At 46.8% G+C, this 26,637-nt stretch overlaps 1 protein-coding gene across 1 annotated transcript in view; it reads right to left on the minus strand.

Moving 5' to 3' along the window:
* Nucleotides 1-26,637, minus strand: part of XYLT1 (xylosyltransferase 1) — a 302,348-nt gene that overhangs the window by 213,928 nt on the left and 61,783 nt on the right. The window contains exon 2 of the mRNA XM_081255416.1: nucleotides 2,651-2,689. Within this exon, the coding sequence (XP_081111542.1) occupies nucleotides 2,651-2,689 (39 nt within the window). The remainder of the gene's footprint in view (nucleotides 1-2,650; nucleotides 2,690-26,637) is intronic.

Below are 26,637 nucleotides of genomic sequence, written 5' to 3' on the forward strand. Positions count from 1 at the left end.
TTGGGTTCCAACGTCCCTTTAACATGGGAAACCAGAACTCGGGGAAAGACAACAGCATCCTACAGCTCCCCAAAGACCGAGCTCCAGGTGAGACTGACGGAGTGTTGTTTGGAGACATATTGAGTCATCTCCCCAGTGCTGTGGCACCAGGGCAGAAAGCCGGCCACGTGCCACAGCTGGCTGCATGCGGACCAGGGCTCCGGGCTCTCAGGCCGATGGATGTGACTCGGGGAGAGGTCACTGTGTAGGTAGGGGTGAGCTGTCATAGCCCAGAGCCAGGGCATGTGACTGTTCTTTCCCATGGAGCTTTTGAAGGGCTGGTGGGGCGAAAGATGCAGCAGGGCCAAGGACAGAACCATCCAGAACCATCCAAGCTGCAGCCACTCCACCTCAGATTTGGCTTCCAGAATTCTGGGTGCAGACTACGTACCCAGGGTCTCCCTGAATCTAGTAACTTTTCCTTCTGGGGAAAGACTGATCAAGAAGAGAAGGGCCGGGCTTCCCTGGTGGCGCAGTGGTTGGGAGTCCGCCTGCCGATGCGGGGGACGTGGGTTCGCGCCCCGGTCTGGGAGGATCCCGCGTGCCGCGGAGCGGCTGGGCCCGTGAGCCATGGCCGCTGAGCCTGCGCGTCCGGAGCCTGTGCTCCGCAGCGGGAGAGGCCGCAACAGTGAGAGGCCCGCATACCACAAAAAAAAAAGAAAAAAAAAAGAAGAGAAGGGCCAGCATTTCAAAAACCCACCCTGGACGTTCTCTCAAAACACATGGGGAGAGACACGTTTCCCAAAGTATGGCACACGTACTTCTGAGAGAACATTGCAGTGATTTTAGAGGGCACTCAAAGGAGCTTTTCAACTGTATTAATTTAACATTTAATGTTTTGCAACACAATGTAACTGGCACATCAAACTTGTGATTTCACCAATATTATTCCTTGAGATAGCATTTCTCAACCCTGGCCCTTCTGCCATCTCAGGCATGGTAATTCTTCCTGTGGGGGCATCCTGTGCCTTGTAGGATATTCAGCAGCCTCTCTGGTCTCTACCTATTAGAAGCCAGTAGTAAAGCCCCCTCCCTCCCAGCCCGCCGAGGTGAGATAACCAAAAATGTCTTCAGACATTGCCACAAGTACTCTGGGGCTCAAAGATACCCCTGATCGGGAATCATTACCTTAGCGTAAGTCTACTTCTGAAAGTAAAATATGTTCATTTCAGGGAGGATGTGTTTCTAGGTGACTTGGCACAGGTACAATTCACATTTGCCAAACGTGGCCGAGGTGACAGGTGACTGGCCGAAGTCTGGCAAAAACCAGACCAGAGGATGGCCAAACAGAGGCTAAAAACTGGGCGTTTATCCCCTCCAAGTTCCCCCCCACCCGCTCTTTCCTGCCAGCTTTGTTGTCTGGTCATCCCTGAAGCCGACGTAAGTAAGTGTGTGTGGGGAGAGCGGGGGTGGGTAGTGAGAGGCCACAAGAGCCCAAAGAAACCCTGAGAATCCACTGTCCTCCCAACGTCCGGCCTTTCTGATGAAGGAAGGAGGGGCGAGGCAGAGATGCCCGCGATGGGGGTGAAGAGTAGGGCGCAGCTGGTCCCAGGGCGTGCAGGAGTCACCGAGACGCCTTGAGAAGCTCAGCTACATTCGCCTGTCTGACACGCCGTTAGCTGTGGGGCGCTGGTGGCACCCACCCTGGCTTCTCTGTTTACTGCCTGACCAACCCCCAGAGCTAAGGAAACCATCCATCCAAAGATACACTCCCTTCAAGTCCTGTCAGAAAAGCACTGTTGTACTGGTTTAAAAAGCTAACATTCTTGTTAAACAGCAGAAACTAACACACCACTGTAAAGCAATTATACTCCAATAAAGATGTTAAAAAAAAAACAAACTAACACTCACAAGCGCTTAGCACATACTGATGACTTCACAGACACCCTATCCTTTCCTCCTCACCACAGCCCTGCAGGGCAGGCACTATCCCTGTGGTAATAATATTCCAGATGAGGAGACAGAGGCTGAGCGGTTCAGTGACCCTCAGGGCCAGAAGACACAGCTCTGGGGCTCTACCTGGGTCTGCTGGACTCACAGTTGCCCCGCTGTCCTAGCTCTCCGGAAAGCAGAAAGTGGACAGTAAGGGCCATTCCCTCCTTACAAGGCCCACTGGTCACCTTCCCCCCACCCCGCACAGAAATGCCACCGTGATTCACAATTCTCAGAATGGCCCACCGCGCAAGCAGACACAAGCACACGACTAACTACCCCGGGAGAAAGTTCTCCAAACCCAAGGCATGAAAGGGCAGCCATCCCCCACTGCATGCCTCCTCTCTGCCTTCCCTCTACCCCTGCATTCACCTCCTCGCGACTGCTGGGCGGAAGCACAGGGCAGAAGACAACTCAAAAGAAACAGGTCTGGTTCTTCCCACGGTGCTTTCAGAACCTGGGTACATGCATGCGTGCACACACACTCATGCACAATCAGCTGGTGTGTGTACACATGTGGGTGCACGCACATATCCCAACCGGGCAGGAGGATGGCCGTATGTGTCCGTCCAGCCTTTCTGAATCCTGGAGCCAAGAGGATGCACGAACGCTCCCTGGAGAGCTTGGTCCGGGGACATCAGTGCAGAGAAAGTGACAAACACCACGGGAAGGTACTCACCTGGGCCTCCAGGGTGATCACAGGGCTTGGTTGTGCGGCCTGTGGGAAAAGAAGAGAAAACACACGTGAGCGGTGGGAGAAATGTAACCTACTGCCCCGGCATCAAGCAACCCCGCAGGGAAGCTGGCCCCCCTCTGTCACCCCCATTCCACGTGACAGGAGGACAGCCCGGCCCAATCTCCCCCCACCACACCTCCTCCCACACCCACAGGATGAAGGAGGCTGTAATCTTTCATTAGGGGGATACGGGGACACCCGCGTGGAGATCGTGCACAACCATGAAGTGCCAGCGTAAAGAAATAAGAAACAAAGGCCCCTCGCCGAGTATCTCAAAGCGTGTTCAAATCATTGATGTGAAGGAGAAGATGGGTCCGTAAGAGGATTAGAAATAAACCTGAAAGCATATAAAATCCCCATTAGGGGCAAGGCCACCACTTTGTGTCTGATCTTGGAAAGAATGAGGGAAGGACTGAGAGGAAAAGAAGAGCTTAATTCCTGGTCTGTGTGGCACATTCCAATGGGCTGGGGAAGACTCCTTTCAGCCGAGAGAAGGCCAGAGAAAGTCCCATTCATTCACTCGCTACAAAAGCCAATTGACTGGAAATGCTTGGTGGTAATGTCTCGGGTCATTAAACGTGAACTCTTGGGTGGGGGGCAGGGTGGGTACGGAGGAGGAAGGGGCAGCTGGGGAGGAGGTAATGGTTTGCAGCAAGTGGATTCCAAAGAAAACAGGAAGCTCGGCACATAAAGGCTATTTTTGTCTGGACTATGTCAGCTCTGAGCTTCATCATCTTAAATTCCTGATTCTGGGAAAGTAACCTCAAGCTGCCTCTTACAGAGAATGGGTGTGATTTTACGGCCCCTCAGTGCGAACTCAACTGGAAACTTTGCTTTATCCGAGCAGATTTTCCAACACAGGAGGCTTCGAGGAAGCCGTGCAAATTAGCCCCAGCCCACTGGCCTCTGCTGTGAACAAGAAGGAGATGTAGGAATCACACCCTATTTGTTTGTCTGTGAACAGCTTATTTTACTTAGCATAGTGTCCTCAAGGTTCATCCATGTTGTCACAAATGGCAAGACTTCCTTCTTGTTTGAAGGCTGAATAATATTCCTCTGTGCTGGGCTTCCCTGGTGGCGCAGTGGTTGAGAGTCCGCCTGCCAATGCATGGGACACGGGGTTGTGCCCCGGTCCAGGAAGATCCCACATGCCGCGGAGCGGCTGGGCCCATGAGCCACGGCCGCTGAGCCTGTGTGTCCGGAGCCTGTGCTCCGCAACGGGAGAGGCCACAACAGTGAGAGGCCTGCATACCACAAAAAAAAAAAAAAAAAAAAAAAAATTCCTCTGTGCATATACATACAACGTATTTTATCCATTCACTTGTCAATGGACATGTAGGTTCTTTCCATGTTTTGGCTATTACGAATTTGGTTGCCATAAACATGAGAGTACAGATTTCATGATTCCACTTATATGAGGAACCTAAACTCTCATAGAAGCAGAGAGTAGAAGGGTGGTTGGCAGGGGCTGGAGGGAGAGGGAAATGGGGAGGTGCTATTTATCGGGCACAAAGTTTTGTTCACACTAGATGAATAAGCTCCAGAGAGCTGCTGTTCAACACAGAGCCTAGAGTTAACAAACTATATTGTACACTGAAAATTTTGCCCAGAGGGTAGATTTCATGTGAAGTGTTCTTTCCACAACTTTAAAAAAAGGAAGTGTAGAGAAACTGGAACATCTTAAACCACTACCCTAGGTGAACTGTCACTCATTTCTCGCTCTTCTCTTTGGTACCTAATTGTGATGAGTGTCGGAGTCCTGACCCCAGGATCATTTTGCGTTCTGGTCTGTACTGACTTTTCCTTCAAGAAGAGGGAATCCTCTCTCCCGATTCCTGTTCTAATTCCCAGCACTTCTCCAATGGTGCAGCTCAAAGACTGTTGCCAAGAGAACGTCTCACTCTAATTTTCACATTCCACCCTGGCACTGAAGATTCCTCGTACTCGGGAAGAGGCTGAGGGGCATTTTCTCTCCCACGTTGCAGTCTTGGCCCATAAAGGAACTTGGAGAAGTCTTAAGAGAAATACTGCAGGCCTCTGTCTTCAAACCCTTACTAGCTCCTTCTCAAGGGGAAAGCAGTGGCAACTATGACGGGGGAGAACCTACACTGAACCACTTTTTTTCAAGTGAGGTTCATTATTTTAGCATCCCTCACGAAGCCCCCCCAGCCAGCCCCTGTATCACTCGTACGTGGGGAGAGTGGACCCTGTACTCCCAGTTTCCCTGTGTCAGGCAAGCATGCTGGGCAGGGCCCATGCTAGTTGCCAGGAGGCAAGGCCATCACCCTGGTCTGTGCCGGGCAGTGTGGGTCAGATCCCACCATGCTGTTCAGTGAGCGAGAACAGGCAAGTCTGTGCCTCAGCTCAGTCTCCGTGTGTCTCTCTGTCCCTCTCTTTATTCAGATCCCACCATCCAGATTTTGACTAGAAGAGAAGAAGCTGCTTCTCAGACTCAGACATCAGCCTCATTTTTAAAGCCAGGTCCTTGCAAAGCATTGCACAGGGTGTTGGGTGCGTGCCCAGATTAATTAAGCTGTAGTTCACAGCCCACTTGGCTATTGTTTGGGGATTACTCTTCACTGCTCAGAATCCCACTGGGTGCGGTGGGGTGGAGAGGGGAGAATGCCATCCTGAACCCCTATGAACAACTCCACTGGAAAAGACCTTCCTGGGAAACCACAGGGAACCTCTGACAACTGTGTTGACAAAACCCAGAGCCTGATCCTTGGATACAGTGTCGCACCAACTCTTTATTTGGTGTTCCAACGGAGACGGAGACCCTCTGGGCTCAGGGTCAGGGGACTAATATTCATTAAAAAGCTTCTGAAAAACAAAAGTAAAAATGCTATCTATTTAGCATGTTAATTACCTAGCCAAGAAGAAGACAAAGTAACTCACAAATGGCCATGTCATTGACACTTGGGATTCACTTGCCAAGAAAATTGTGTTCCCCTCCTCTGTGCACATTTGAAATATAAGACTCTCCCTACAGAGGCTCAGCCCAGAGGATTCAAGGTATGGCGGTACCTCTGTGAGGTCTCACTTTCAGTAACATCCTCCTTAACTGGAAAGGCTAACGAAGTGGAACCAGGTCATTGATGCTGTCTGCCTAATCCATCCTGTCTGTCTAAATTGGGACTCTTTGGTTTACAGTAGAGTAAACTCCTGTCTGTCAGAGGAAAGGCTCCCAGAGATCAAAGGGGAATTTGCAACGTGCTCGGATGGTACAGTGGAGTGCTTTTAGAATCTTAATGTGGGGACCGGGAACCAGGGAACCACCTAAAGCAAGGAAAGCCCTTTCATATCGTCTACTGCAATGACTAGATGGAGGAAGTCAAGTGGGGAACTGGGTAGGTTGAATAAGTGGCCCTCGTTTCCACCACTCCCTAGATCCACACCCTCTGGTCCTGTGATTTTGCATTTCTTTGCCGAGCATGCTTCCTCATCCCTTGAACTTGGGCTTGCCCATTAGCAGTTACGACATAGTAGAAGCTTGAAATGTGGTTGCGTGATTGAGCATGACCTCTTGTGCTTTTGCCATCAGCACAATTAGAATGTGCCCCAGGTAGCCTGCTGGTCCAAGGAGGATGAGAGACAGTCGGGGCAGACCCCATCCAACCTGCAGCTTGAAGCTAAGCCCAGCCTAGAGCAGCCAACCCCTAGCCAACCTTCACACGTGGAGAAAATATATGCTTGTTTTTTCCAGTCATTGAGTTTCAGGTTGATTTGTCATACTGCACCATTGTGGCAGATACACTCTCCAAAGATTGACCTTGATAGAACCAAAACGTATTGTACAGACAGTCCAGCCTTGGAAACAAAATGATGCATACTCCCCCTAAGTCTGCAAATACATCCCAGGAACCAGAAATAACCAAACTGATAGCTATCATTTATTGAGGACCTACTACGTGCCAGGCTCCATGCAAGATGTACATTACATCAAGCAAAGAAATTACTCGACCATCAGGATCTTGTACTACTTATAAGTTAGCCTTCAGCCCTCTTTGCTAAATATACCAGTCCTTCTGAATTTATTTAGATGCCATTACAACCACATTAATGGAAATCATCACTCAGAGTGCCCTTGCCCTGAGATAAACACATTTTTCATTCTTTTGGTTTATTCTAAACTTTTCCCATGGGCATATTACTTGACCACAGTTCAGAACAGTCATGCATACTAGTAGTAACTAGTAACTTACCAAGTTACTTGTTAAGTAATGGCTAATAATTTGTTAAGTTCTTACCATGTTCCAGGCACTGGCTTAACCTCTATACATGCATCATTCCATTTACCACTGTAACAACTTTATGGTAGGTACTACCATTACTCCCATTATAGAGATGGGGAAACTGATGACCACAGAGACTGAATAACCTGTCCAAGGTTACACAGATAGTGTTGAAGCCTGGATTCAATCCCAGCGCCCCGCACTCAAGAAACCTGTGCTCCACTATTTTACACTAGCTCTTACCTGAGAATATAGTCCCACCTTAGACAATGTAATCCTGCAACCTAGATAATGTCTATCTAAAGGAAGAATACAGCAAATGAAAGGTACCACCTTGACAACTACTGGAATCCTTTTTTAGTATCTGTATTTTTTTTAAAAAGGTAGTGGACATGGTTGATAGAAATCAGTACATGTGTCGTGACTAAAAACAAAATGCAGCCACTGTGCCACGGCAGGAACCATGCAGAGTTAGCCAAACCCGTCCACAAATGTTTACCCTGTTCCAACTCAGCAGCTAGCGCTATGCCTGGCGGGTACCCTGAGGGAGACAAAAATGTGTTTAAAGGGACCCTGTGTGCCCTTCCATCCCAAAGCTGTTTAAAAAAGAGGCAAGAGCCTGATTACAGCTCCTGGAGAAGTGAAACTTGTCTGCACCTCGAGTCTTGCTCGTAAGACCAGGAAGCCAGGCTCAACTACTTTCGAGCCCATCAGGGCCAAAGCCCTAATTTTAACAAGCAATTAAGCTTTCATAAAGAAAGCAGAGAGGAGGAAGAATTTGTTCATTTTCATTCCAGGCATCCATCAAACATTTCTGGCTTTCCTGGTTATGCTGAGACCTGCGTAAGCCTTACTCAATGGAAGGGGCGTTCTCTTCCTTGGCTCTGATGATATCATAAGATAGCATTTGCTCTTGCGTGTTGAGTGATGACTTCGGTGTACAGGTGAGACAATCCAGTGATTCAAGCCTTCTGAGCCAGTTTCCCCCTGAGGCCCATCAAGTCAGCATATAGACAATGGGCCCCTATAGTACAGCCTCAGCACAGACACACCCAGGACAACACTGCAGAAGGCTGGGTGGTGCTCTCCCTGGGAGCCCTCTGCTTGGTGATAGAAGGAGGAAGCTTCCACCATCCAGAGACTGGACCTTATTCTGGTCACTGTCAAACACCAGGTGCCTTGGGAAATGCAATGAGCTCTTCATGGGATCAAAAACTCAGCACCCTTGTCTGCTGGAGAAACTGGCTCACTGGAGACCACCCAGTGGAAGCTGAGTTTGGATGTCAGGCCAGAGACCTAAATGGATAAGGTCACTTGTACTGCAGCCTGGCATGGAGCATAGAAGGTTCATTCATGGGAAAAAAGTGCAGGTTTGGGGTCAGCTCTGGATTCAAATCATGCATAACCACTGTTTTAGTCTGCTCGGGCTGCCGTAACAAAATACCACAGGCTACGTGGCTTACACAAGAGAAACTTATCTTCTCACAATTCTGGGAGCTAGAAGTCCAAGATCAAGATGCCAGCAGGGTTATTTTCTTCTGAGGCCTCTTTTCTCGGCTTGCAGACGGCCACCTTCTCACTGTGTCCTCACGTGTTCTCCTTCCTCTGTGCAGAAGCCTCTATGTGTCTGTGTGCCCAAATTTCCTCGTCTTACAAGGACACCAGTCAGACTGGATTAGGGCCCCCCTAAAGGCCTCATTTTAACTGAGTCACTTTTTTAAAGGCCCTGTCTCCAAATATAATCATGTTCCCAAGTACTGGGGTTGGCGAGTCAGCAGGTAACAACCACTTAGACTAGTGACCTCCATAGCTTCTGTGAGCTTTACCTTTCTCATTTATACAATGTAAACAGGTGGGTCTGTATTATCCTACAGAGCTACTGCAAGAAAGTAAAGCATAGAGTGTATTGCCTGGCAACTTCTGTAAGTGAAAAGGAGCACTGATAACTATTACACCAGCTTAACAGGTGTAAACCTGGACTGTCTCACAGGAACCCAGATACACAGTCACCTCCTGCCTTGAAAACAGGATACCACTGACATCACAGGTTGTTGTGAACATTAAATAAAACCCGCTATTTTAACTGTCTGGTCCCTGGGTTAAAAGCTCAAAGATAACCTTCCCTTTGTTTTCTTCTTCCAGGCTTATGAAGGCTAAGACATATCCCTCCACACCCAACCCTACTCAAGCACAGTTCTGAACTGAGAGATATTGCAGATAACTGGACAGCCGTGAAATGGGTAAATTTACCTACTTTGTTCTGAATGCTTACTTTGTACCAAGCATGTGAACTACTTGCAACTCTGCCAAGGGAAGTCTCATACTCCCCATTTTACAGATCAGATAACTGACGCTCCGGGAGGACAATTTGCTCTAAAACACAGATTTGATAAGGAATGGAGCCTGGACCAGTGCTCAGGTTTGTAAACTGCCAGAAACTGGTCCCTTACCCAATATCCTGGTGTTTCTAATAGCGTGAACTTACTGAATCAGGATCTCTGGGTAAGGATCCAAAGAAATCTGCCTTTTTATTAGATACTCTTGGGCAAGTCTTACGCAGGCTGAAACCTGAGAACCCCTGATTATATCCCGCATAATACAAGACTGAAAGCATCCAAGGTGAGGACAGTCAGTGAAAAACCAAAAATTTCTATTACGACCCTAACCTCTGATAGCCAGCCAGCCACCAAGTGTCTAACGCATGCTTCGGACTTTGGTGCTCGTGCTCTGTGCCCCCAAGAAATTTCACGATGGGTGTGTCTTAGCCCGTTCGGGCTTCTCTAACAGAATACCACAACAGACTGAGTGGATTATAAACAACAGAAATTTACTTCGCACAGTTCTGGAGTCTGAGAGTCCAAGGTTAAGGTGCTGGCAGATTTGGTGTCTGGTGAGAGCTTCCTGATTCACAGATAGCTGTCTTTTTGCTGTGACCTCACATGGCAGAAGATTCGAGGATGCTTTTTGGGGTATCTTTTATAAGGGCACTAATCCCTTTCATGGGGGCTCTTCCCTCATGACCTAATCACCTTCCAAAGGCCCCACCTCCTAATACCATCCCATTGGGAGTTAGAATTTCAACATATGAATTTTGGGGGGACACACATTCAGTCTCTAGCAGGGTGGCTTCCACCCCTTCCTTTCTCCCCACTTAAATGGTGACGGTATCCCTCCTGCCCCAGAAACCCTGTCATCAACCCTCCTCCCTCCACCATTCCCTCCCCAGGGGTGTGTGACCCCTTCTCAACTCCTCGAGATCTGGTCACGGCCATGAGGGTGCTCACACAATGGGGCTTTCTGTCTAGACGTCCCTGTGGGATGTCACAGCGAGCTTATCTCGCACGGCCGTGGCTCCTGAGATGAAGGCGTGGCACGTGCATGGCAGGCGGCACTGGGAGACCAGGGAGAAACGCCAAGGACACAGACCGCCCTTGTTCTCTGAGAAAGGCTGCACTTGGAATGTGAAGCTGGTCAGCACGACACAGACTCACCTTGTTAGAAAATGCAAACTCACCTTCAAATAGGACTCAGGGGAGAAAGTAGAAACCCCACAATGAGGGCAAGGGGACTCTCACTGCTTCAGAGAGATGGTGACAGATGTGGTTACACCTTAAAATGGGGCGGAATTTCCTCCCTCTGTCGGTCTCTCTTTTGTCTTAAAGGTTTTAAAAGTTTAGAGTCCTCTTTGCTCTTCTGCATTCCCTCCACATTTTTTAGTCCAGACCCCAGAAATGAGCAACAGAGCCTCAAAATGAAGCTCCAGCCCTTGGAGTTGGTAGTTGACCATCCCCACCCAGCCTGGGAAGACAGGAGAAACCACAGACTCATGGAAATTCGGCAGTGATTTTTCTCAGCTCGGTGTGTGTATCTTTGAGCACAGACGGTTACCAAAAATCTAAACCATCGTATACAACACTTTGCTCTGTGTGTGCCTACAGAGGTTTTGTAATTCTTTACAAAGTACACAGAATTACCGTTCTCAGAACTACAACGTTTTGAATACACCTACCTGAGACACTGGACAAGTATTTCTGCCAGAAAGCAAAGCTCCTGGCCGTATGGCTGCTGCCTGGCAAACGACTGTACTCTCACCTCCCCCTTGATCATGCAGTTATCCTAGGGTCACATGGCTGATCAATAATGACAATAATCAGAACAGTAGCTAACACTGGGCTCATACTGAACACAAGACATTATTTTAAGTGGGTTGTAAGAACTATCTCAGTAAAACCTCACAACTCTTAGATTATTAATAGGTATCATTAGTAGATATTAATAGCCCCAATTTACAGATGGTGTAACTGAGGCTCAGAGGGAAAGTAATTTGCTCAAAGGCATTCATTACTAAGTGGCAGAGACAGGATTTGGAGCAGGACAGCCTAATTCCTGAGGCTGCGCTTTTGGACCGCTAAATTACACTGTTTTCCAGTGGGACAACCACATGGTAAATCGTAATTGCTAAACCATAGTTCATAGTTTTGTGAGTTGCTGGCCCTAGGAAGCCTTATGGAGCAGGGAATTGGATCACATGGTTTTAGGAAATACCGGATCTTCCCATTTCCTCATTGTGGATCTTCAGCTAATTATTTAACTTCTAATAATGATAATAATAACAAACCATCTCGACAGTCACTGTAAAGACTGACTGAGATGGTGTATCAGAGCCTTGCTCAGTCCTGGTGTTGAGTAGGCAAGCCACAAATGTTAGTTCCTCTTGGAGGACAATTATTGTCACTTTATAGTGTTCTGTTTTTCACAGCTCGAAGGCATTTCAGACCAGAAAGAAGGCATGCCTGCTACACACCAAGAAAAAACTGAGAAATGCAGGACAAGAGGTTCTGGTAGACCATCCAGGGCTCTAGGTCCTTCTGAGGCTGGCCACCTGGCCTCGGCCTGTACATAAGCCTTCCTGAAGCTCAGAACACAAGCCACACCTCCAGCTCAGCCCAATAATTACCTTTTCCCAGGCACAGGCCACACGGCACCTACCAATTTGGCACCCATTTGCTGTGGTTGCCAAGATGGCATCTGGCCCAACTGCAACCAATGCTGCCAGGTGTCCTGTAGACACTGTCCAGATTTCCAAAGACACTATGCTCTGTTCTACAGCTCCTGGGACTGCTTAGTGGGTTTTCTGTTCCACGGGGATCTAATTTAAAGATTTGAGCCCCAGAATCTAAGACTGTGAATGCTGGAAAGATACTTAGAGATGTAGGATAGGTAAGCAGCAGCTTCTCTATGGGATGCCCAAGGTGGATATTACTAAGCAATGACTTGGCCTCAAATTTTCAACACGGCTCTATGAGCAGACACTACCAGTAGATTCCTGCTTTCCAGTAAGATGAAACACATTTCTTCCCCTGACCTGAATCAAACCCATCATTTTCTGGTGAGGCATATGAGATCCAAAATGGGAAGTGGATTTCCTAACGGCCACACACCATTTATAGCAAAACCCAGTCTAGAATCCAAGTTTCTTGATAGAAAATCCTGGGTTCATCCTTTTTTGCCAAAATAAATGTCTATGTGTGTCCTTGCCCCCACCCCCCCGTTTTCTTCATTTCTTCTTCTTCAGCTCCTCACCAGAGCCTCTAACTAGGACATATTTTTTTCAAAAGATAGCATATCCCAGCTCTAGGAAAACTGTGATCCAGCAGTGCTTTATGTCTGGAATGTTTCCGAGAGGCGCACACAGAACTGCTGATTGAAACTGGGGGAAAATGGAGCCCAGGATGTGGGCACATGGTGATGGAGTGGAGAGCTCTACAGCAGGTCCAGGGGGCGCATCCCCCACTCCAGGCTGTGCCTCAGAACAGGGGAGACTCCTTCCTGGGCTGGAAGAGAGATGGCTGACAGGTGGGCCTACAGGAGACAGATGGGCAGAGGCTTCCTACAGTGAGAGTCAGGTTCAATGTCAGGACGTTTCAAAGAGGTAGGACCTGGGGGGACTGAGTGCCCCCTGCCTGCCTCCCCAGCCTTTTCCTGTATTTCTTCTTTTTTTTTTTTTTGCAGTACGCGGGCCTCTCACTGTTGTGGCCTCTCCCGTTGCGGAGCACAGGCTCCGGACACACAGGCTCAGCGGCCATGGCTCACGGGCCCAACCACTCCGCGGCATGTGGGATCTTCCCGGACTGGGGCACGAACCCGTGTCCCCTGCATCGGCAGGCGGACTCTCTACCACTGCGCCACCAGGGAAGCCCTCCTGTAATTCTTAATGCTCATGATGGTAATGAGGATGAAGATGACTGGATGGATGACAATGGCCATTAGGATAGCTTTCCTTTAAGTCTTTATGGAGCACCCTGTTCAGCAATTTCTATGCATTATTTCAGTAAATCCTTATTTCACCCTCACGGGGTGGCTACTACAGGATGGCCATAGAGTCTGGAAACACAGATGATTTTATTTTATGCTCTTACCATTGGGAGATGCTCCTGATGACATTATATGTTTGCCTCTGTTTCCAGACTATGGATTTCCTGTAGTATTCCTAATTTAGAGAGGCTCAGAAAGACTTGCCCAAAAGCCAAAGCCAGGGCCATTTAGCCTTCATATCTTCTAAGTTAAAAAAATAAAGTAACCAAAATACGTGGATGTGGTATGGTTTGACCTACACAGTGCACAATATTGTTTAAAAAAAAAACTAGTTGCCAACATTTAAAAATTGGGTGATTTCACAATACCCAGATTCTGGCTTTTCTTAAATGTCAGAAGATCCAGCCAAGTGGGTGTGCAGGCTGGCATGGCTGCAGCTGGAGCTGAGTAGCTGCTACCTCTTTTTTTTTTAATTAATTAATTTTTAATTTTTGGCTGCGTTGGGTCTTCGTTGCTGCGCGTGGGCTTTCTTTAGTTGCGGTAAGCGGGGGCTACTCTTTGTTGCGATGCGCAGGCTTCTCATTGCGGTGGCTTCTCTTGTTGCAGAGCACGGGCTCTAGGCACACAGGCTTCAGCAGTTGTGGCATGTGGGCTTCAGTAGTTGTGGCTCGCGGGCTCTAGAGTGCGGGCTCAGTAGTTGTGGTGCACGGGCTTAGTTGCTCTGTGGCATGTGGGATCTTCCCGGACCAGGGCTTGAACCCGTGTCCCCTGCATTGGCAGGCGGGTTCTTAACCACTGCTGCTACCCGCTGAAGATGGGTACACACCCTCCTCTTGGCTACAGCCCCCACCCCGCCCACCTGGGCTGGCCCCAGAAGCATCTGAGTTTGTGACCTCCCACCTCTTAACTACCATACTTTATTTCTCCCACCAAAGGACAGTACCATTTTATCCACTGGACAACTTATTCTACATGACTCCAGGCTCACCCCAGATCCCAGGAAAGAAAAGTTCAGGATGCCAGGACCTGAGAGAAGAAAGAGGAAAGCTCTAATAATGCACAAGTAAGCTGAGCACTACAGTTCATTCATTTACGAGCCTCTACCTGGAGCTCAATGGTCTTGACTTTTCCAGGGGACGGGGAGGCTTCAGTACAGAGTGCGGAACAGGAAGAACTTATTAGCGCCCACTGTTCTCTTGCTTCCTGCACGGCCGCCGCATGCAGCTGCCTGTGAACTGGCTGTTTGTTCCCAGCTCTCCTGGAAGGAAGCGCTCTCATCACCCACGACAACAGAGTTGGCCCAGAGAGCCAAGAACGTGCACGGGGGCTCCGAGCCCAGCTCTCCTTCTGTACAGGACAGCCCCAGAGCTGCCGAGACAGGAAAATGGGAAGAAAGCGCAGCCTGGCCTAGAGCATCCTGCAGGGCCCGCAGACAAAGCCCCAGCTGGGGGAAAGGGAGGAGGGGGAGGCCAGAGGAAGGGGATCCAGTGGGGCCCACCGATTCTGTACAATGAGCTCCTTTCAGCGGTGAATAGAGTACTCTCCTCGACTCGGTCTCAATGGCTTTGTTTCTGAAACGACCCATTCTACACCCAGAAAGCCAAACTTGCCAGACCCTGTGCCAAGGTCAGGAAAGAGCCTGAGATCCCCCAGCAAGCTGATAATCAGCCCCCAGGAGATGACCACTGTGCTGCTCAGTGCTGCTCGGCTGACCCAGCATCTACAATGATCCCCTTTGATTTCTACGCTTTTCTGCACGGGGGCGGGGGCGGGGGCCCCTCACTCACACGCGTGACCTGTTTGGCGTAACTGTAGGATCTATATAGGATAGTAAGTGCTCTTTTCTCACGAACTTCATTGAGACATCTGTATGGAGGGAGAGGGTAGGGCAGGATGAGAAAGGATGACACTGGAGAAGCATGACGCAAGTTCAAGTCTGCTGTCTCAAGTTGATCAGATTCATGATGCAGTGGGACTCATCGCTGACCACCCAGCAGCAGCCTCTGCTTTTTCTCTTTTTTTTTTTTTAATAATTTTATTTATTTATGTATGGGTGTGCTGGGTCTTCATTGCTGTGCGCAGGCTTTCTTTAGTTGTGGCGCGCGGGGGTTGCTCTTTGTTGCACGCTTCTCATTGCGGTGGCCTCTCTCGTTGTGGAGCACGGGTTCTAGGCACTCAGGCTTCAGCAGTTGTGGCACACGGGCTCAGCAGTTGTGGCTCGCGGGCACTAGAGCTCAGGCTCAGTTGCTGTGGCACATGGGCTTAGTTGCTCTGCGGCATGTGGGATCTCCCCGGGCCAGGGCTCGAACCCGTGTCCCTTGCATTGGCAGGTGGATCCTTAACCACTGTGCCACCAGGGAAGCCCCGAGCCTCTGCTTTGTAGGCTCCTTGAGAACACCATCTTTGAGGGTTTATTGCACAGGGAGCAAACAGCAAACTGGGGGCCAATGGGCAGTGTTCAGCTCAGACATGTTTTGTTCAGCCCGCATGATGTTTTCAAAAGAAGAATGTTACGTGTGATGCCAACACTTAAAGTTCAGGAGGTTTCATGTAAAACTACAAAGCTCTGGCATTTCTCTGAAAATCAGAAGATCTGGCAACAGGAATTCATCATTTCCATAAGGCACTGACTGTGAGCTCAGATCTGGAAAGAGGCTGTCTCTCTTAGATGGAGCACGTGCCCTCCAGCTTGCCACTGACCCCCTGACATGCTTCCCTCACTAAGGCCGCCACGTGGCTGCTGTGAGCACTGAAGTTTGCAATCTCTAGTATATCAAGTCCCAAAGCTCTCAGCAGAGGCCCTGGGGTTGGAGAGGAGGATGGGATACGGACTGGTTGTAAAGCAAACTTGGCTACAAAATTCAAAATTCAACTCAAGAAATGTACAGGAACACACACCCAGGAACCCTTGATGAGGAGCGGCGTCCACGCCCACGTGAGGCTCTTCTGCTCTCGTCACTCTTTGCTTTACACCATTTAACAACTTGTCCTGTTTTCCAAGGCAATCTTCTCTGTGTTCATGTTTAACGAAGTCCTGGGCCTGCCACATGGACAGCACTGGGCAAATTCTTGTTGAACCAAAATCAACCGAAGCTCAAGTCATGTTGGGTTGGAACCTAAGAGAGGCATGCTCCGAACCCAGCCCACTTAAGAGTTGTAGGATGTTTTCCTAACTGCAAGTCAAGACAAGTCCCTTGGGAAGGAAAGACTGAGCAGAAGTAGATAAGCTCAACCTACTGGTTGGCTGATGTCTGAGATGATGAAGCAGAGAGGTCATCTTTATATATGACATGCAGCATACTTGATATACATGCTACACAGCAGAAGGTCTGTTGGGAAGATATGACATGTGCTGACATCGTAAAATGAAAGTAAGTTCCCAATGTATCCAAGGATCCAAAAACTCACCAGAAAAAAGGTAGCCCTCAGAGTCGGGGCAGGTGCAGCATATTCTCTTGCAGCTTTTCTAGGTCTAAAAAGGTAGACTGAGGTTTACTGCATCTGCTTCTGCTGTATGTAGCCAAGACCATTTTCCAGCTGTGTATATGAGTGTGTGTGTATGTTTGTGTGCATGTATGTGTGTGCACACATGCAAACATTTGTGAACATTCACATGCATGTGCATGTGGTCTCTTCCATCCAAAGCCCTGCTAAAAAGCTGCAGAGGGATCTGTGGATTTTGTTTGCCCAGCTGCCCTCATTTTGGGGAATTCCCCTGAGTCACCCCACTCTTGTACTAATTTCAAATGGCCACTGGGGAAGCAGCATCAGGAGAGATTCCACTAAGCAGACTTTTATTTCTGAGCTGTGACACAAGCGAGAAAGAATAAAAGCATGCAGAATTTCATTTCTGCACTTTGCACTTAGTTATAATTATTCATGCAGGAGCATCTTTAAAGACCAAAAGGGGGAAATATTACAGTTGTTCTGATTTCATATGCTAACTGTGTTTACATGCTAACAGCACTTCTCAGGGACAATTATCTTATTACTAGTGCAGTAATCTTTTCAATCTTTTCAACACCGTTTACAGCTGCCAACTTCAAAAATTAAGGCTAATTAAGACCCCGCTTTCAGCAGGTAGGGTAAACTACTCACGCATTTTCACCAATTAAAAGAAAATCAGTTTGGGGAGAAGGCGTGAAGCGGGGGAGGGCACAGTGTCAAAGGTAAAGAGAAGAGATTGTATAGCTTCCACTGATTTGAGGGCTAGCATTCTGCCGACGCTAGTATTCCAGAATCCACTAGACAAGTTTCATCAATGGAGAGACCTGTAGATATCAGGACCAAGGACAGCTGGTCCTGCGCATGCAAGAAGAAAGCGGGTATTTTGCATTCACTTATTCTACTTCCATTCGTCATATTCTTCCACGTGGCTTCAGCATGGAGTAGTGGTTGAGAACATGGACTCTTGCATCAGATGACCTCTGCTTAGATGCTGGGTCAGTCAATTGCTCTGTTCAACCTTAAGCAAGTTACTTACTATCTTGGTGCCTCTGTTTCCTCCTACGTGAAATAGGGATAATAATAATGCTTACCTCCCATGCCTGTTATCAGGAATGATTGAATTAACATTTGTAAAGCACTTAAAATAATGTCTGGTTCATAATCATCCAATAAGTATTTCTTTTAAAAAGCATGGGCTCTATTATAAGGCTGTAACACACCTGAACAACATCTGTTTTCTAACTCTTTCTTGACCTCATGCATACTCACCGCATTACGAGCCATTTGAGAATGGCTAATATATAATCGCAGCTGTATTTACTGTGTCTTTTAGCAATAACTTCTCCAATTACTTGTCCTGCTATCTCGTTAGCTGCCATATAAAACCAGCACCTTAGATCATCCATCATTATTTTTCATTTTGTTTTGTTTTAAATCACAGAGAAGCAGACCTCTCCCCGAAGGGCTATTGCGGGAGCCCAGATTTACAGTCTGGTTCCTCAGAGCCCAAGCACAGCTCAGGCTGTGGCATCTGAGGAGCCCCTGAGGAGTTTCTCACAGTGCCTGGACCACTAAATGTCACCAAGCACCTGCTGTGTGCCTGGGCTCAGCCGTCCACAGCCCCATCTTTCTGTACTCACACAAGCCCTGTGAATAGGTAACATGGAGTAGGTGGCACCGAACCCATTTACAGATGAGGAGACTGAGGCTTTAAACAACTCTTCTATGACCACAGCTTGCTAATAAAACAAAGTCATAATGTGGCACAAACAATTAACAATCTCTCCTTTAACATTTTCTTAAGCTACATGTCTGAAGACGATTACTGCTGCTAGTAGAAGAACTAATGGTAACAACCAGCACCAGCCAACACATATAACGTGCCAGGCATTATTCTGAGCCACTGTCAGGTATTAACTCACTTAATTCTCACAACTACCCTGTAAGGGTGGGGCTGTTATTAGCCCCCATTTTACAGATGAGGGAACTGAGCTCAGAGAGGTTATGCAACATGCCCAAAGCACACAGCTGCAAAGTGTTAGAGTCAGAATTTGACCAGATCCAGGAGATCTGGCTCCAGAACCCCTGATCTTGAACCCTCTGCTCTGTAGTTTCTCATAATAGCTGTAAAATTCGACGACCGTCACCTTTTCAATGAACACAAAAGGCATAAAGAGACAGAGTAGGGATCGATTGATTCAATCATCATATATCAAACAACTGATGACCAAATTGGTGATTTAGTTAATTTTGTGATAAGCACTGCCAAAGGGGAGCGAGGGAGGACACAAAACAGAGGGAACTTCGACCATTGTGGCGGGTCAGAAAGATTCTTTCAGGGAGTGAGACTTAAACTGGGCTTCGAAGAAAGGGCAACTTGTCTGAGATGGGAGACAGGATAAGCATCTCAGGCAGAGGGAACAGCATTAGTGAAGGCTCCGAGGTGGGAAAGAACACATAACTTTTAAGAAACAAAGAGAGGAGGTCTGAACTTAAGAATGCGAACGGGCGAGTGGCCGGCAACAAGGTGGGAAGACTGGTGTAGGGGCTGGGTGATGGAGTCCCGCTGGGTCCGAGGAAGGAGTCTGGATCTTATCCAAAGAGCATGGTGAGTCACTGACAAGGTTTAGTGTGGAGGGACATGTATCTTCGTTAGAAGCCAGCTTTCAGTACCACCATCTAAATCACATATACTTGGCTTTCCATATCGGATCCACAGGTATTTCCGAAAACCAACTCAGGGAACCAACACGCTGAAGAGTCAAGATGAGTTTCAAGTCATTTCTATTCCCCATTTTTAGGGGTCATAACACAGCCCACAAAGTTTAAGCCATAGGTGGCTACAACCTACCAACCTTGTGAGTTACTCAATCTTCATTATTGTTATAGACAGTGAAAAAAGTGCTGATATGTCACAGCATACAAGAGTCTGATATCTTTCTTATGTCTACAAAAAAGAAAGACAAAACAAATTGATCTAGGTTATACAAATGTCAATTTGCAACTCTGAGTTCTATGGCTTACGAAAATGCCAGAGGCATTTTCAGGTTAAAAGAGATGAATAGCAAAAACGCCCCCCCTACCCTGCCAACACACACACACACATACACACCCCAAAGCTGTATATACTAATTCCTGCAAGCTCCCATTTCCTGACACCTACTGTGTGCCCTGTGCTCTGGTTTACTTTAACCTCGTAACTAATGTGGCCACCGTCCCAGTTTGTCTGGATGTTCAGTACTCAAATCAGGAAAGTCCCAAACTAGGATGAATTGGTCACTCAACCCACCATAACCGTAGGTATTAATATAAGGAAACCACAGGCTCAGAGAGCTAAAGACACTTATTAACTTCACACAGCAGGTAAGTAGTGGGGACCAAGGCTCAAATCTGGTGTTCAGGACAGCCAGCCTGCTCCACCTTCTGGGGAAGGACTTAGAAAACCATTCAGTTGGATCACTGTCCCCTCCCAAGACCCTTAAAGACTCTCACCCCCACCTGACACACACATATCCCAATCAAGAAGGCTGAATGACTGTAACTTCTGTGCAATGGAAACTACAATCCCATGCGATCAGTCCACTCTCTCCATAACTCCCTTTCTAAAGACAACTAGAATGATCAGGGAGCCTTCAAAGCCCAGACATGACTTACTTCCTGTCTCTGGCTTGACCACATGATGACTGCAAGTTGTGAGCATTTGAGCATTCCATCGCATGGTGGAATGGCCTCACCAGCAGTTCTGAATCGGCCTGCTGGGGTGCAGATCAAGGAAAAGAAACTCCTGACCTTGGCAAAGTTCTAGAAGCAAAGAGCTACAAAGAATCTAGAGACAGTTACATCTAGCTGTGTTCATTGTACAGACAGAAAAACTGAGGCTTAGAAGAACAAAGGTGACATTCAGATGATTTGCATTGTTCTTTTTCTCCTTTGCTTCCTTCTCCACAGCTGAATTAGGGCAGGCCAAACATAACTACTCAACTGTTAGTTTTCACACCAATGGGCATGGCATACAGCTGACACTCAATAAATATTCAGTAAATGTTCAGCAAGCATTTAGTAGGTACACTGTTGGAGGGACAATATGTGTGTGTGTGTGTGTGTGTGTGTGTGTGTGTGTGTGAGAGAGACAGAGAGAGAGACAGAGAGACAGAGACACTGCTGTCCCCATACCAAATGGGTGTTCACTTGTTTTTTGTTTTTACCAAAAAAATCACTTTATTATAACCACCTCTTAAACAATATATTCTATAATCTTGATTATGTCTATTAGATTTGCTCAAAGAGGCCAGGCCCTAGCAGGGAAACCTGATGGAAGTCTCCTTCTGCCAGACCACCAGTAAGTGGCCATTTTCCAAAAGGTGACCCTTTATATACACATCTGCATAATTTAACCTAAAATCTTAGTATTCTAGCAAAGATGCCTCCTTCTAATTAAAGTAATTTCTAGAAAGATATTGCTAAAGGCTTCCTTTCTTTCAAATAAAGTAATGAGCTGCTATTTTTATTAAGCATATATTATGTGCCAGGTACTCTATTGGCCATAACTCTTTTGTTTTTTGTTTTGTTTTGTTTTTAAATTTATTTATTTTTGGCTGCATTGTGTCTTCATTGCGGTGCGCGGGTTTCTTATTGCAGTGGCTTCTCTTGTTGCAGAGCACGGACTCTAGGCGCATGGGCTTCAGTAGTTGTGGCACGTGGGCTCAGTAGTTTTGGCTCATGGGCTCTAGAGCACACGCACAGTAGTTGTGGTACACAGGCTTAGCTGCTCCACGGCATGTGGGATCTTCCAGGACCAGGGCTCGAATCCATGTCCCCTGCACTGGCAGGCGGGTTTTTAACCACTGCGCCACCATGGAATTCCTGGCCTTAACTCTTTTGGATTCTCATTTTCACCTTCATGATGACACCATAAGGAGACATCCCCAGTTCACAGATGAGAAAACTGAGGCTAAGAGACAGTAAGATAACTGCTCCAGTGTCACAGAGCTAGTAAGAGGCTGACTGAACCTGGGTCTTACTCTGAAGTCCAAGCTCTTTACACAATGTCCTATTAATCTCAGATTAAAGCCCACTTCCACCCTCTACTTTCTTCTTAGTATTTTTCCATGCACAGGACACTCCAAGGAACTTAATTTTTACCAGAAGGATATGAAACAAGGAATTGGAAAACCTCTGTCCTGACTCAGCTCTATTACAACCGCTTCGCAATTATTAGCACATTGCAAAATCACTGAGTCTCAACTGTTTCACCTGTTAAATCGGTGTAATTCTCAACCACCTCTCAGGACTGTTGCCAGCTACAGAGGAGAGTGCAGCCAAAGTGCATCTTCTTCTTACACATTAGTGTAAACGTACTAATGCCACAGAACTTTCAGAGGCCAGATCTCCCTGCAGGATGTCGGTCTTACCAATCTCTCAAATGCTCTCCTGGGCGAGCAGCCCCATCTACCATGCCCTGCTCCAAGGAGTTACCTCCTAAAATAAACCATGCTCACTTCAGTTAGCTCATCATAAAGACTAGACATAGAAGAAAACACTCCAGAGTTCCCATCTGGCAGCAGCTTCTCCAAAATTCAGCCCAAACGGCTAATTTCTAATGTAATCTGCAGCATCTCACAGGCAGTTTTAAATCAGAAAGGCTGCCTAAGAGATGGAAACACCCTGTGCATTAGCACAGTCTGTCCCAGCAGTGATGCCCCAGGGTTTCTGAGCAAACTATTACCGCAAGAAAATGAGAGCTTATCCCAGGGAGGGTGCTGGAGTGAAATTAGACAGGGTGCAGTGGGTGGAGGCTGGAGGGAGCCACGTCAGGGCTGCGGGTCTTGGGGTGGTAAGGGGGAAGAGGGCAAGTAATCTGTGTGCCAGGGGCTGCGGTGATCTCTAAACCTTCTCTGAGGCTCATGTCATTCTCGGGACTGGCAAGAAGCCAAGTGTAGCCTCTCAGTTTCCCCATCCTTGAAGTGAGGGATATGACTCAGTTACACACACACACACTCTGAAGACACACTTGAAAATGTTGATACTTCCCTTGGAAAGATACACAAGAATTTGTTAGCCATGATTTCTTTTAAGAGAGACTGGAAGGAATGGGGGAGATAGAATTCTACTTTATTTGTATCCTTCTCTCATGGGTGAATTTTCTTGTCATATGCTTGTAACTCCTTTTATTTGAAAAGCAAATGTCACTTAAAAATGAAAGAATAGTACGGTGGTTCCTCAAAAAAAATAAGCATAGAATTATCATAGAGCCTAGTAATTCCACTTCTGGGTCTATACCCAAAAGAACTGAAAGCAGAGACTCAAACACATATTTGCATACCCTTGTCCTAATGGCATTATTTACAATAGCCAAAATATGGTAGGTAACAACTTAAGTGTCCACAGAGGGATGAATGGATAAACAAAATGTAGTATACACATAAAGTGGACTATTATCCAGCCTTAAAGAGGAAGGAAATTCTGACACATGCTGCAACGTGGACGAACCTTGAGGACATTAAGTGAAATATGTCGGATACAAAAGGACAAATACTGTATGATTCCACTGATATGACGTTTCCAGAGCAGTCAAATTCACAGAGACAGGAAGTGGAATGGTGGATGCCAGGGCTGGGGAGGTAAGAACAGTGAGTTGTTGTTTAATGGTTATGGAGTTTCAGCTGGGTTTTCAGAAGATGAAAAAGTTCTAGAGGTGGATGACGGTGATAGTGTGCAACGATGTAAACATACTCATGCCACTGAACTGTACACTTAAAATGGTTAAGATGGTAAGTTTTATATGTTACATATATTATACCATAATAAAATATGGGGAAGACAAAAAATAAAAGGATAAGACAAAAACCAATAAAAATTGGTACTTAGTGGTAAAAAGAGGGACTGCTCCAAATGCCTCGTTTTGTAGATTTGACTTTGGAATCAGATAGAGGTTTTACCGAGAAACCAAACAAAAATTTTTAAAAAGCAAATGCATTAGGGATTACTGGAGCCAGGGAATTATAAATAACTTTTTATTTCTTCCGTAAACTTTCCACGTAAGTAACCACCCAAATTTCCAAATGTGAAAAAATGAACAAATTGTGGTACATCTATAGAATGGAAGCCTACTTGACAATAAAAAGGAATGAACTATTGATACGAATGAATCTCAAAATAAGTATGTTGAGTAAAAGAAGGCAGACAAAAAAGAGGACATACCCTATAATTCCATTTATATGAAACTCTAGAAAATGGAAACTAATCTATAGTGACAGAAAGCAGATCAGTGGTTGCCATGGAATGGGTTGGGGGGGGGCGGGCATTACAAAGAGTCACAAGGAAATCCTGGGGATGATGTTCATTATCCAGTTACTGCAGTGACAGTGTCACAGGTGGACATATGCATCAAAACTCATCAAATTGCACCTTTAAACATGTGCAAGTCAATTATCACAAGTCAATTATTCCTCAACAAAGCTGGACCAAAAAAAGTTTTAAAAACCTATTTAATGCCAAGACTTCCCTGGTGGTCCTGTGGTTAAGACTCCACGCTCCCAATGCAGGGGGCCCGGGTTCAATCCCTGGTCAGGAACTAAGATCCTGCATGCTGCAGGGAGCGGCCAGAAAAAAAAAAAAAAAAAAAAAAAAAAAAAAAAAAAAAAATTTAATGCTATACAACTAAACAAAAGAGAATTTATAAAAGATAACAACATAAAATAATAAAATAAAATAAAACAAAACAAAATGAGGGGGTTAGATTAGAAAATTTCTAACCTTCTAATTCTGACAGTCTATGAATTATAGTTCTAAGTCCAGGTAAACTACCAAAAGAAAATAGAAGACTTCTAGGAATTTATTTACTCAACTAATCACAGTGAGAGCTATCATTTAATGAGCTCTAACTACGCACCAGGCACTGTGCTCAGTTCTCTGTAAACCTTGTCTCATAAATCCTCACAGCAAGTCTATGAAGACATCACTGGTGTTCTTCCCATTGAATGGATGAGGAAACTGAGGCACAGAGAAGCCATCTGTCCAGAATTTGAACCAGGGCTGGATTATTCCAGAATCCATGCTCTTACATATGCTCTTACCCACTGTGCCAGACCCCTCTGTCAATTATTATTGAGAACCTACTACATGTCAGGCCCTCTCTAAGGCTGGATTCACAGTGACAGAAGCCACTTTCAGCCATAAGTTTGCAAAAAGGGACAAGTAAAGATGCCAGTCCTGGTGCCTTTTCTTTTCACCTCTAGGGTAGGCAAGCACTATCACCCCCATCACAGGCACACAGAGAGCTCCTCCAAGGGAAAGATTCAGCAACGGTCCAGGATTTGTCTAAGGCAGCAGTGCCCCATAGAACTTTCTACAGTGGTAGCAATGTTCTATATCTGGGCTATCTAATGCGGCGCCCACTAGCCACCTGTGTCTGCAGATCACTTGAAATGTGGCTGGTGCAACTAAGGAACTGAACTTCTAATTCCATGGGAGACGAGCCCATGCACTTCAGACTCTGAACTGCAAGGATAAGACAAATGGTTTAAACAAAAGGAAGATTTAAATTTTAGGAGGTGAATTAAGAACTGGCTTATGTCAAAGGGAGAGAGTTGTGAGAATGTTTCAACGCCTCCCGCCCTGGAGATGGACCAGGGTGAGTTTTCCAACTCGGCTACGTTCTAGCTGTGTGACCCTAAGCAAAGGATCTTAGCTTCCTGGAGCCCACAGTTCCCATCTATAAGGTGGTATGCCATTAGGATCTACCTGCAGGGGATATTGTGAGGGTCACCTGAGTTGACAACAGATGGAAAGCACTTGGCATGGAACCTCAGCTCAGACAAGACACTAGGTAAATGTCCTCGATCACTGGAAAGTCACCTAAAAGGATAGCTTATGCATCAGAGCTCATCCAGGCGGACCCCAAAGACCAGCCAGCTCTGGGCCCAACGTCTCAGAATGAAAGCATATCAGAGAGAAGGAAGTGGCACCGGACAGCCAGTCCCAGGAAAACAGGTGATTTGCCAATGTCTTCCTCCTCATTTCTCACTAAGTTCTGGAAGACTGCACCCATTTGGCTTTCTCAGCTGGCCAGGCCTGGGTTTTGAGGGTCCCTCAGACAAAAGACACTGAGCGGCCAGATATATTTTGACTCTCAGATGGATTTTGGTTTTGGCCTATGAAGCATTTTAAAATTTTTCAATTGGTTGCCAATATCTAAAATTCAGGAAGACACCATGCATTCAAATTCTGGGTATCCCACCTTGCTTGAAAAATCAGAAAATCCGGCCATGCTGGGTCTGCATTCCCAATCAGCCAGAGCTAAGAAGCAAGTGTCCACCTGCAATGGGGTGTGGGAGCTCTCAGCTCCCTTGTGACCACCACCCTGGTTCTCATCACCTGCCTGCTCAGAAGGCATCTGACTTAGCCCTGCCCTATGAGAAGGGATCTGGCCAGAAACAGTCCTCCCACTGTTGATTTAGCTGGAGGCAAGGAGCAGATCTGAGTCTGCGTAAAACTCAGTATTCCAAACCCACCTGACTTCTCTTTGACATCACCAATATGTAAAGACACAGATGAATAAATGGTTCTGTTTAATAATAAACTAAGCATGTCTTTGCTGCCTCTCTCATGGAGAAAGCTAAAAATAAATCACTCGTGGCTCAGCATATCAATCTACACCTGACAGTCGGGTGTCAGGCGAGCGTCCTTTTCCCAGCTTCAGGCCTGGAAGAACTCTCGATTTTAGGTGACTGCAGAGTCCTTGAAGGCTGCAGGAGCTGCCGAGAGACCTGGGCCTGCGAGTTCTCTGCATTTACTCACAGTTCAAAGGGGAAATGATGGAACAAGGAGATATAAGCAGATGAAGACACAAGCATATTCATGTCACTTTCCTGTCTCTTCTGAAGTGTCACCTGGTAAAAGCAGGCCCCTGCTTTCTGTCCCTGTCCCCGTAAC

The sequence above is a fragment of the Mesoplodon bidens genome (genome assembly GCF_964165515.1).
Source record: "Mesoplodon bidens genome assembly, chromosome: 15".
Taxonomy (NCBI): domain Eukaryota; kingdom Metazoa; phylum Chordata; class Mammalia; order Artiodactyla; family Ziphiidae; genus Mesoplodon; species Mesoplodon bidens.